The following is a 13,664-nucleotide window of genomic DNA, read 5'->3' on the forward strand; positions in this document are numbered from 1 at the left end:
TAAGCAAACTTTTAGCCATGATTGTAAGAGCATCCTGGATTCAGAGGAAGTCCATATGGACTGGAGAGTGAAAATGTATCTCCAATTCACAGAAGGACGGGGGAGATTTAAGGGTGACATGAGTAATTACAGACCTGTTAGCGTGACTGCTGTTCCAGGGAAAATATTGGCGTCACTAGTTAAAGAAGTAATGCAGGACCATCACAGCGCATGAATGGAATTAAATGGAAATTGCAGCATGGAGATTAAAGCATTTGTCATGGAGCTATCTTGTCTTTGTTACTGTGTCAGTGTTCAATCGGAATAGCTGAGAGCGAAAAGAGAGTGGTTATCAATGGTAGAGTCCTGTACGTTTTAGTGCTGAGCCCATTGTTTTCTATATTTATTACTGATAAAGGCATAATGTCTAAGTTACAGATGATACGAAGGTTGGCGGGGTAGTTAATGACAGTAATCATGGCATGCTGTCGCAACAAGATCTAGACAAATTAGGCAAAAGGTAGTACTCAATAACAAATTGAGTACAGTACTACATTTTTGTAGTACTCAATTTGTTACAGTGCCAAAGACCCTACATAACCGCCTAGCAGCAATAAATCTCCCTGCAAACACCTACGAGGAACTCCAGAAAGTCGCAATCCTGTACACCTGCAGGGTAGTAGAGTTCTTCGACAAAGAGTAACACTAGACATAACAACAACCACCCTGTGTACTTGATAGCAATACCCGTCACGAAGTGCAATCCGGTCAGGGAGAAATAATATAAGAACAACAATAATAATTTCTTCGAGAAAGTCATCAATAAAAGTGAAACTGTCAATGTCTCTGTAAATCCATACAAATCATCAAAAACATAAATTAAAATAAATAAAATGTTAAATACATGTGTAAATAATTAGAGAAGAGTTAATATTGTACTGTAAAACAGATCAGTACGGGTACAGATACATTACTTTCTTTCACGCAGTAACGATAACCATACGAACTGTTCGAAACAAAATCAGTAGCTAGCCACACATTGGCGGAGTTCAAGAACAGGGATGTTACGTAATCACTTCCACAAAGAAGGTAAAAATGCGCTAAGGTAACCCGAAGCGCTGATTACAATAAACTGCGTTTTTGCTATGTATTAGTTAGTGTAAGCCTGGTTGGGATTTCATAAAAGTGACATCACAAAACGATATATCGCCTGCACAAATTTTCTGAAATTCGCAAAATTTGTTCAGCGATATCTCGTTTTGCAGGCATAGTTCAGTGTAGATTTTCCACTTCTAAAACTGGATAAAGTCATTTTCTGTAGAAATTGATAATTTGACAAACCTTAGAATTACATTTCAATTAAATCAATTCCATTTGTATACTTACATCCAATATATTCTTACATTCAGACCGCACCTAAAGAAAGACATCGAGCTTCTTGAAAGGGTGCAAAGAAGGGTAACTCGCCTGGTGAGATCGGCAAAAGGGCGTCCTTATGAAGAAAGACTTCGAATATGTGGGTTGCAGAGTTTGGAAACTAGACACCTTAGAGGAGATTTGATTGAGGTGTTTAAGGCTCTGAGAGGCATCAGTAAAATGAATGAGGACGAAATTTTCAAGATTATAAATGATGCTAGAACTAGGGGACATAAATTCAAGTTACGCGGGGAAATGTTTAGATTGGACTGCAGGAAGTTTTATTTTAGCCAGCGAGTTATAAATTACTGGAATAAGTTGCCTTCATGGGTGGTAGAGGCCGACAGTTTGGGGAAATTCAAAGGTCATCTGGATAGTACTTTCGGGTAAGGGAAGCGCATAGGATGATAGGGTTAATTTCCTTTTTATTTAATTTCATTTTATTATTTTTATTTATTTATTAATTATTATTATTTATTTATTTAATTTTTGTTTTTATCATTGTTTTGTTCGGATTTTTTTTTTTTTTTTTTTTTTTTTGGCTGGTGCAGCATAAGCCATAGGCTTTCTTGCACCATGCGGCCGTTACTAATACTAATATCAGTTATCTCTTTAGATATAAAAAAATAATTGGTAAATAATGAGAGACTTTACTTTCTTCTGCTAAAAATGAGAATTAAATGCTTCTAGAAAAATGTCTATTTTGCTAATGTATTTAGAAAAGTTAATACTGTGTGATTTTCTTTATTTGAGTATACAAAACAATCTTAATTGCCTGTGGCATGATGATCACTTATTAAGTTGGTATATATAATTTATTGCCTTGTAATTCAACATAAAATGAACTTAGATGAGTAATTATACAGAATAAAAAGGCAAAGTCAGAAAGCCACTCCTGACCATGAAGAAGAATCTGTTCTCTGGTAATTCATTTTTCGCTTCCAAAAACACTCTTTCAGTTTCCGAAAATATTGCAGAATTCCTCTTTCGAAATCCGTCACATATCACAATGCCGTATCAATTCACGGTATTCTTCTCTCCAGTATTTTTTAATATTCTTCGAATTCTCCACGTGCTGTAATTTTATTCACACATTTTACTGCTGTATCTATAACATGACTGAGATTTAAAGATTTTCCGCAATGATTCCTGGTGAATACTGTAGTGATATTTGAGAAGCGGGAGATTTAAATATTTCTGTAATAATGCAGACATGCCAACTTTTTTTGCCAACAATAGCAGGAGCAGGAGCACCGTCGGTACTGAAACGGTCCAGTTTTTTCAAGTCTAAATTGTAATTCTCTAAGTGCTATTTTTAACTTTTCAAAATATCAGTACTTTTTTTTTTTTTTTTTTTTTTTTTGTGCTGTGTAATTTCTCGAGACCTAAAAGTTCGGTAATATTGAAATTTCCGTTAACTGCTCTAATAAAAATGCTTAACTAAACTCTTACGTCACATCAGTTGCCAGTTTTTGAATTCATCCGTCTCCCTTGCTCCATAAAAACCAAAATCAAATCAAAAATTCAATTAATCTCATTATAGCTGATCTTCATCAGTTGCCAGTTCTTCAATTCATCTTATTACAGCTGATCTAGAAAACGGAATTCCAAGAATTGTTTCAATTGTTTGGTTATTAAGAAGTTAGTTTATTTATTTATTATTATTTTTTTTTACTACCATTTCTAAACTCGGCTTCATTAACTCTTCATCATTATAAAATGCCCCTTTTTTTTTTGCAATTAATAACGAAATATCGTATGACCAGGCAGTCATAGCTAACAATTTTTCGGAATTCTACTGAAACCAGATTTTATATCTATTGCCGATGGTTTTTTTAATTATTATTATTATTTTAGATATATTTTTTCCGTAATTCTATTCGTCGCACCTTTCTTTTCTATTTTCTGGTTATGCTACTGTGTAAAATGACGATTGAAAGGTTCCGGACGCAGATATATCACAAATTTTCCACGCAATTTTTGAAAGTTGGAATTAGGACAACAGAGTACTTTTTCATTTCGACCACCACCACCACCACCACCACCTATAAAGCCATATAAATATTAATCAACATTTGTGAAAATAAACTTGTTTTATTTCTAATATATAAATTATTAATCCATTTAATCCATTCCCATTTCAGCCAGACTCTGGACGCTTTCTCCATTTTGACCACATAACAATATGGGTAGGAAATGCTAAACAGGTAATATCATTATTATTATTTTTAATTTATTGATTATTAAACTGTAGTAATTTATTGCTTTTTCTCTCTAATTAACAATTAAAACTTTCTTTTAATGAATTAAGAGTTTATATTTAAATTTTCGGTTTATACTCCGGCACGACAACCAAGTCAGTAGAGTTTACAATAAATCGTCAATACAAATATTTATCGTATTTAGTAGTCACGGGCTTGAACCCGGGTCCACTCAAGGAACGCGTGCTATGTACTCTCGCTCCTGACCACTGGGCTACGTCACAGGAAGACCTGGATTTACTAGGTAGTCGTGTTGCTGACCGCTATTTATACAGAAATCGAATGCTATTTTTCTGTGGCCAGAAGAGCATGTGTTCTTCAGACTTATTTTTTTGGAAAAATTAAAAGTATAAAAATTTCTTATAACTGCTTTCCATTCGTTATATTATTACAATTCGCCATTATAGTTCTCCGAGCAGTACAGACAGACAAAGGGCAAGGATGGCCCATACATCCTATCGATACTGCGAGCTTTCCATGCTGCCCATTTATCAAACGTTTGTTCATAGAGATAGAGAAGTCCATTTGTAAGAACGCAAACGGAATACTGCGTCCCAGTATTGAGACTGCACCAAAAAAAAAAAAAAAAAGACATTGATCTTCTTAAAAGGGTTCAGATACGGTCAACCTTCTCGGTGAGATTTAAAACGGGCCACTCGCATCAGGAAAAACCTGAGAGGAAATAGTAACATGAATGAAAGCGAAATTTCGCTGTTATGATTCCAGATTTAGGGACGATAAATTCAAATAAAAGGAAAGAAATTTAGATTGGATTATATGGATGAAATAGGCTTTATGTGAAACATCCTTCACGTTTCTTTTAGGTATTTTGATTTGTATATATTAATTACAAAATAAAAGAGCTTTTGGATTGTAAATATTTTATTGAACATTCGCAAATTTCCATTAATTTCAGCTGGAAGACAAATTACAATGGACTTATAACTAAAGTAAGAGACGTATATTTGCGAAATCAACGCATCTAAATGTCTCTAGAAAACAACGTCGATTGAGGTACCCGGTCTTGTAGTTGCAACTGAGGGAAAAGAAAATGCAAGACGAAAAAAGAAATTGCTGACAAATACTTGTATTGTTGCAATCATAGTATTCAACAAATGGCTACAATCAAATGGGTAATTAGGCTTGGATTTCGATAACCTCCTCCAAGCCAAGGATGTTTTCACATAAAACATCTTTCGAGCTTAAAAACCGCGTGTGTACACGCGGTTTTTCTTTCGTACGGAAGACTACAGTGGGGCCGACCGGGCTAGCCGGGTGGTAAAATGCCTGTCTGGCAACCCAAAAGGTCGCGGGTTCGAATCCCGCCTCGGGCTTGGATCAAAGGTGCATTATGGCCACAGAAGCCGATGCGCCAACAACTACCAAAAAAAAAAAAAAAAAAACCACACTACAGTGGTCTCAGACAGTTTTAAATTCTATGCAGTGGGACCAGCCGATGATATTATCAACAGCAAATTCTAAATGGAGAGCATTGAGGAAAGTAATCGTAGAAGCTTCAAGGCTCTTTATACCAAATAAGAGACTGTTCAAGGTTCACCAAGTGGCCGAGCAGTTGGCTGTCGGCTTGCACTGCGACGCCCAAGGCGTCGATTTGTGTGCGCGCCCCACACATGTTCAATCGGATATGTCTGCCGATCGTGCTGACCACGGCAGTCGTTGAATATCTTCAGTTTCAAGATATTCCTCTACCACTTAAGCTCTATGTGCAGTGGCATTGTCGTGCATGAAAATAAAATCTACTATACACACGGCCAAAAAAAAAAAAAATAATAATAAATAAATAAAATAAGAAACTTTGTTCAGTATAGAATCGGGCCGTGTTTATTTCGAATAACGGCAAGTGCGCAGCGTGACATGGATTCTATAAGGTGTTTTAGTAACCATTCTTCCAGCAAAATAGTGTTGCTGGGACAAAGTTCAAGGAAGACGCCTTCGTTGCCGAATAGCTCTTCTCACACATTCTCAATAGGATTGAGATCAGGTGAATGTGAGGGGGGGAGGAAGGAAGATGGTGGAAATCCGTGTCAAATTCTCCGAACTATTCTAGCACGATGCACTGTCATCCATAAAGTGGCCATCACCTTCGGGATAAAAGTGTAACACTGCAGGGCACATCAGATATAATACAAAATTCATGTACTCTCTGGATGATATTCGACTTTCCATTGGTATCAACGGACCCAGTCCGTGCCAACAAAGCATTCCCCCCCCCCATACCATAATACCACCTCCAGATGCTTGGGTTGTCTTAAGAGGGAAAACAGGGTCTTTCGTTTCGTGATGTTCTCGCCACACTCTACCTACCATCAGTGCAAAGTAAAGCGTATTGTAGTCAGTAGCGCTGCATTCCTATGTGCCGCCAGTAAGCAAAATAAGATTTGCCGCCATAAATGTTGAATACTGATATGGGTTAACCAGAAAACAATATCGAAAAAAATTTACGAGCCATCTTGAACTGCTGCCCGTAAGCGACGCTTACCCACTTGCGGCGGCCCTGGTTGTGGTTAAAAGAATGTGGCGAGAACATCACGAAGAGAAGGACCTTTACCACATGACTTTGCTCTCTCACACACACACAACGCACTGGTGCAATCACAATGTTCTCAGTACCAGTGCAAGAGGATTTTTCTGTTTTTCTCTGAAAAATAGCAACTGTCAGTACCTAATTTCTTCAATTCCCTGCACATGGTGCAGTTGAAATAGAGCGGTTCTGGGTTTGGTTGAATTCAGATTTTATTTGCTACACATTGGATGGCCTATTTTTCTGTACAGTAAGTCCTGCTTAGAGTATGATAGCTTCGCTCTTGAAGTACTGTTTTTGTGCCAAATGTACACTTTGAGATGGGAAAGAATCACTTGCATCCAGTCATTAAAAACCTCTAAGATGGATGTTTTTGAGAAATCAGTTGTCTTTCGTTTCTTGAATCGTGGCTTCTGCTGTTCTACATTAACACATGAGGAATTCTTTAGGGTAGGGGATGCCAGACGTTTATCAAACTCTAACGAGGAGCTATATGACTTTGTGATAACTGAAAGGAAAGCTGGGGTGAAATTATTGAAGTGAAATTGTTGAGGATAAAACAGGCACCTGCAGTGGAGAGGAAATCGCTGAGTATGAACATAAAAAAGGAACCTGGGGGGGGGGGGACTCTATCCAATTACAGTAGACTGGTTGGTTTGGACAAAACCATGAATCCTGAGGTTCAATCTTGACTCCAGGACAATAATGCGTTAACACGTTGTGGCAGCACATGGGGAAAGGCTCATTATTATTATTATTACTAGCCATGTAGTGCAAGGAAGCCTGAGGCTTATGCTGCACCAGCTTAAAAAAAATTTCCAGAGAAAGAGAGAGAAGTAGAAAGGAATCACCAAGAAGGGAAGAGAATGATGATATCCAGCTCAGGACCCTGGGTGTGCCAAGCCCATACTCACCAGATGTGAGCCCCTGGCTCAAATCAGTCCATTACACTGCTCGTGTAATGGACTGATTTGAGGGCTTGAGAGTCGAAAAGTTGGGCTGGGTAGCCCAGAGCTCTGACCTCAATCCTCTAGAAAACGTCTGGGATGAAATGGAATCGGATGCATGTGAGGAGAAACTGCCCAAAAAAAACCATCTAAGCTCGTCGCCGCTTTGAAGGAGACTGGCAAAAAAATACTGAAAGGCATTTACAAAAAAAAAAAAAAACCTGGTGAGGACTATTATAAAAGGTTAAAGGTTTCACATGGTATTAGTTTTCCTGTACATAAAGGTTATCTGTAGATATGTGGGTGTCCGTATAACAAAGGTGGAGCAATATTTATACACTGTTATAAAGTGGAAACTATCAAATCCGGGACTGGTCCTTGCATAATCTTGGATATATTTTTTTTTTTTTTTTTTTTCCCAGTATTTCGGGTGATCATGGAAAAACTACAAAAAAAAAAAAAAATAAATAAAAAAAACCATTTCTACACTACACTCATTTTCATAAAAAATCAGAGTGCTAGACAAATATAGCTACAGTACTTTTCTTTTTTTTTTTTTTCGCAAGAATAATGTAAAGTATTTATAAAAGTACAGAAAATATATAGTATATGAGGTGTGGCAATAAAGTTTCCCTACTTGGGATGTTGCGGCCACATTCAATGAGTTCGAAAATAAACGGAAATGGTATGTTGTAGTTTAAACTTCCTCCAACAGATGGTGGTATAGAGATTGTTCAGTAGGCTGACAGGTTGTAAGTAACCAGTTTTGTTAGTAGCGTTAACGTTCAATTTTGCAATGCAGCAACGAATGAATATAAAATTTTGTTTTAAACTGGGAAAATCTACAACAAAAACGCCATTTCACGTTTTTAAAAACTGTTTATGGTGATGAAAGGTTAAGTCGTACCAGTGCGTTTGAATGGTATAAGTGGTTCAACGACCGATGTGGATGTTCGCGAAAACCCAAGAAGTGCGCATCAGTCAACCTCTCGACATGAGATCAGAGTTGCAAAAGTTCGGGAAACTGTGGCAAGAGATCGTCGTTTGACCCTAAGAATGACAATTGACGAGTTGGATATGAAAAATATGGTTCGTCAAATTATGCATGAAGATTTAGGGAAAAGGAAGGTCTGTGCAAAATTTGTGCTAAGCAGCCTCACGGATGAGCAGAAGCAACGAAGAGTGTCATCATGTGAAGACTTCATCTAGACTTGTCAAGACAATGATAATTTCCTCGACTTGCCACTGGAGATGAGTGTTGGATGCTTCAGTACGACCCTGAGAAGAAACGAAACAGTTTACCTGCAGGATGGAACAGGATACACGACACAAACTCAGGATGACACGGGAACCAGGTGGCAAGCTAACGCCAATATTAATTTTTGGGCACTTATGGAAATTTAAAAGGATGTTAAAGGAAAAATAAGAACAATTTATGAATATTTCCAAGTTTCACTTTTCTTTAACTCGGGAGGACACGAGGTACCAAGTAGCAAGCGAACATAACGTGGACTAAGAAGCGATACGAATTTCCGTTTACCGTTGCAATGACGTTGGGTCACGTGACGCCCGCCTGAAACGAAGCGGAGGACACAATGAGTGGGCGGGGTCATAACCTGTCATTCACTACTTTCCCCCGCTTCTCGTCGCCATTTCGAAAGGGGTATCGCTAAGTGGAATATAGCCACTGGCCCTTTCCTCGCACCCTTGGGACCAGCTTCACCAGCGCACCCCCGATAAATTCGCCTTATTCTAAATATGTCAACCGTCAGAATGAAAAGTCTACAGAAACCAAAACGTGCATGCACGCCCTCATAACACTTCAGGAACTTAAACGAAATTGAGGTGTGTATTCCAAATATGTGACCTAACTTGTTTGTTTGTTTGTTTGTTATTTGGTTTTTAGGAGCATTAGCAACTAAGGCCATATTGCTCCGGGATATGCGGTGGTCATTCCCTGACCTTTCCGCATCCTCCGTATTTGGTGGTGACGGGCTCGAACCCCGGTTTAATCAAGAAGCGTGTGCTACGCACTGCTGCTCCTTCCCACCTGGCTACGGAGGCGCCTACCTAACTTGTTTGCTTCAAAAAGAAATGGGCGAAAAGAGTAGCGTTCTAATATAAACTCTTCGGTTTTAACAAACCGACAATTTCCGAGAGACTCGGCGCCTCCGTAGCCAGATGGGAAGGAGCAGCAATGCGTAGCACACGCTTCTTGATTAGACCGGGGTTGGAGCCCATCACCACCGAATACGGGGGATGCGGAAAGGTCATTCAGGGAATGACCACCGCATATCCCGGAGCAATATGGCCTTAGTTGCTAATGCTCCTAAAAACCAAATAACAAACAAACAATCAGAGAGACTCTTACTCTTGCCTATAGGTAAAAGAAGTTTAACCGACCCTAGTATTAAACAGTTTTGTAAGTTACATTTTAAGAAAAAATGTAATAATATCACAATCGCCTCAAAATGGAATAGAAATTATCTGTTTATTATTATTATTATTTTATTTATTTATTATTATTATTTTTTTTTTTTTTGGCATTTCTCCAGGTCATATCGCTCACTGGCTGAAATAGTTGCACAACTGAAAATTCTTAATTTTTGAGTAAATATAACGAATGAGATTGGGACAGTAGACTCTACATTTACGCAACAGCACTAAAGAGCTAGTTCAATATTTCTTCGCTCGCTAGCACAAGTGTCGTTTATGCCATTTGAGTTTTAACTGCATCGAGAAGCATCAACAGTGGCACTTCTTCACTGTGCCCACAAACTTGGGAGTGAATGGAGCGCGGTCAGTATGCAACAGTGGCCCTTTGAGTTGTGCCAGTATCGGAGTGTAATGAAATTCGTTCTTGTTTATAACATCAGCTGGAATTATTTTAGTTGAGCCGCTATTGTACTCAAAATTTATTATGACAACTGATTTGTATGCTGTGGCAAACTTTTGAATCAAAACCATTACACACAAATTTCTTGTTGTAGATCATACGCAAAACGAGGGCGACTGTGCACACTCATTAATATAGAAAAATATTAAAAGATCGCTAAAGTCTGGTTCTGTATTCGTCACTTCACAATACGTTACATTAGCTAGAACTGCCAGAAGGACAAGAAACCCTTTCAAGTGAGAGAGATAAGACATTACAATTTTTACGACCTGAAAGATTCGGCCCGAAGAACTTCTATGAAATTTAATGAAGCTGAGTTCAACTTCAATGACATGGCTATCTTTAAAGTAGAAAAGCAACAATTAGACTATTTCTTTTAAAAACATCATACAAACGATTATAAATCAGTTAATGTTAAAACTAGTAAAACAAGAAACCTTTGGAGTCACTTGTAGATTTCGAATTGAAAAAGCCTACAAGAGTTCGAATCCAATTTCGAAAAAGAACAGTGACCTCCAATGTTTGTTGAACAATAACACAATTCCCAAATGCCATGCCGGTTTTTTATAAGTCTAAAAGCTAATTTGTGGAAGGATTAAATTTTTCTAAGAATGACAATTCTTCTAAAATTTTTGCTTGTTTGTACACCAATAATTTCGTACTAACTTTTTCTTATTTATGCTTTACAATTATGTTCTCAAAGATTAAAATGTAGTTCTTACTAAACATTCCCGAGTTTATGAATATAAATAAAGTTCTTGTTTAATGTTTTTTTTTTTTTTTTTTTTTGTTCTTCATCCTAATTACCTTCGATCTTTAGGAGAATCAAGTCACAAATTGAGTGTTTGTTGGTGCAATAGTGGCACAATCAAAAGAGGGGTTCAATTTTCGAAATTCTGGTTACCCATAAGGGAACGTTGATCAAGCCAGCCTAATTTTGAGTACCACTGGAAACGATGGGATGAATCACAATATATTTCAACAATCACATAATTTCTTCAATTCTAAAGAAACAAATTTCTAAAGCTAAATTTTTCTCATCGATTATCTCAGAAGTACGATTTCTGAGTTATGGCACTATTGCAGCCAGTGAGCGATATAATAGTAGAAAAAAATAAATAAAATTTCCATTCCATTTTGAGGAGATTGGGATATTATTACGTTCTTTCTTAAAATAACTTACAAAACTGTTTAATACTTGGGTCGGTTAAACTTATTTTACCCATGAATTTTTGCGACAGAAATTGATGGCTATATTTAGCGTCCCCTGCTCTGCACTGGTTGGACGATCTATTCCTTCGCGTAATTTTGTTTCCCGATTTAAAACTAGTGGTAAGGGGAACCCTAAATCGTTTATTGGGAAACGAGTCCCCCCCCCTTGGAGCTAAGCTTATACATTGCTTCCTGTCGCGAAGATCCATGGGTAAAATTTTTCTAAAATTTAACCATTGGATCATATACCTGGAAATTAGAAATCTGTATCTATCTGGAATTAGAAATCTGTATAAGTAAATAATTACACAAGAAACTGTTGTTGTAATTTTTCCCTAGTTAATATATTTTTGGTTACAAAGTCATCTTAAAAATCTATTTTAGTCAAAAAAAAAAAATCAGTTGCTTTCACCCTCTCCCACCAAAAATCACATTCGAGTCGGAGATTTTGAAAATGTGGCAAATCTATTTGTGCTACACAGAAGGAAGAGGCCACTTTGAATCAGGGTAGTATAATAACACTTTAAAAGCTTGGAAACAAAAACATTGCTGTAACACTGCATCATTTTTCCCGTATCCCTCCACAGTATGAAAAAGATCGCCGGTAATACTGCATTAATTTTTCTGCCATTATAGTTAGAGCCTGAATTGCGAACGCATCCAGTCTTTCAGACTGACACAGCCCTGCTCTGAATATATTTTGAATGTATGTTGCAATTTTTGGAAAAATTAAAATAAACATTAACATGGACTATGAGATTGGTGAATTTTCGATCATCATATTTAAGATATGCCGAGGCCTACCTTGAGAACAGTCAAATCCAAATTCTTGGATGTCACCATAATTCCTTTCCTTGGTTATATGCCTGGGGCTCACCGACTACACAATCTGCAGTTCTTTTGACAAAAAATGTATATATATTTTAAAGTTTAAAATGGATGCAAATTTTAGTGCGCCACTAACAACTATTTTAGCATCATATTAAAACACGGCTGCAAGAAGCAACAAAAAAGTTTGTCGACTGAAAATAAAACTACCACTAGGGGAGCATTGAATAAATGGGTACGTATTAGTAAAAAAAAAAAAAAAAAAGGTTATAGGTAGCAAAAAAAAATACAACACTTAATTAGAAAAATGCTCCGAACAACTGCATAATATTGATTTAATATTGATTCATATTAAATATTTGAAAGGAATTTAGTTTAAATTCAATTGATCCACACCGCCTGACAATTTTATACACCTGCAACAACAACAAAAAATTAATAAACAGACTATTTGACATCCTCCTCACGGTATCTAACCAGTTGGGCTTTTAATTTACACAATCTGTCAGCCTCACCACCCATGGAGAAAATATTTCTTCCTATAATTAACAACTCTCTGGCTAAAAGTAAACTTCTTGTACTCCAGTCTAAACATCATCCCTGTAACTTGAATTTTTGGTCTTTAGTTCTGAACTATTTATAACAGGGGAAATTTCATCCTTGTTCAATTTACTTTCGCCACTCGGACCCACCTCAATCATATCTCTTCAACGGTGTCTAGTTTCCAAGCCCTGCAGCACACATATTCGAAGTCTTTCCTCATAGGGACACCTTTTTGCCGATCTCACCAGGCACTTTATCCGACTTTAAACCCCTCAAGAAGCTCCACACACACAGAATTAGAAGAAGAAGAGATCTTTATTATACAGTAAAGATATAATAATGTGCCCGCCACAGCCAGAAGGCCAGGGGTTTGACAAGGTTATGGGGTTATATAAAAACATGTACAGTATAAAAAAAAGATAACATAACATGAAATTAACTTAAAAACGTGGCATTAAACCATGTTATAGATATATCCAGATATATTGCTATAAGTATACAGGGTGATTCACTACCAGTGCGACAAACTTGGAGGAGGTGTAGGGGGCACAAAGAAGAATCGGAATCACATAGCATTGCAGGGTCCGAAATGCCTTCGCCATGCGGTAGAGGACGTTGAACGGGAGGTCGCGTGAACAGCGATCCCGCTGGAAGTCAGCATTTGCGAACCGGTTCCCGAGGCAGTAGGATGGACGAGTATTCAAACGTTGAACTGGCCGACATGCACCTCGCGTATGGAGCTGCGGACTGTAACGGTCACGCCGCTCGGCACTTGTACCAGGAACGTTTCCCGCACAGGCGTGCTCCTCATCATACGATTTTCGCACGTGTGCACAGAAGGTTACGTAAGACTGGTTGTTTCACGAGAAGTACCATGAATCGAGAGCGAACGATGAGGACGCCAGACAATGAGGAGAATGTCCTACGTCTTGCAGAAGGCAATCCGAGTACGAGTACTCGAGCGATAGGCCAACGATTCGGTATTTCCCAATCCACTGTATGGAGGATACTGTCAACAAACCAAATGAGTTCATACCATC

General features: G+C 37.8%; 1 protein-coding gene across 2 annotated transcripts in view; it reads left to right on the forward strand.

Annotated features, from left to right (window-relative positions):
• Window positions 1-13,664, forward strand: part of Hpd (4-hydroxyphenylpyruvate dioxygenase) — a 226,831-nt gene that overhangs the window by 80,251 nt on the left and 132,916 nt on the right. Inside the window, exon 3 of one of the 2 annotated variants that reach the window (XM_090373561.1) lies at window positions 3,540-3,602. The exons of the other annotated variant lie outside the window; for it this stretch is intronic. Coding sequence (XP_090229687.1) covers window positions 3,540-3,602 — 63 coding nt within the window. The remainder of the gene's footprint in view (window positions 1-3,539; window positions 3,603-13,664) is intronic. 2 annotated transcript variants of the gene reach the window in all.

The sequence above is a fragment of the Mastigoproctus giganteus genome, chromosome 5, assembly GCF_048544385.1.
Source record: "Mastigoproctus giganteus isolate SK-2022 chromosome 5, ASM4854438v1, whole genome shotgun sequence".
In the NCBI taxonomy this organism is placed as follows: domain Eukaryota; kingdom Metazoa; phylum Arthropoda; class Arachnida; order Uropygi; family Thelyphonidae; genus Mastigoproctus; species Mastigoproctus giganteus.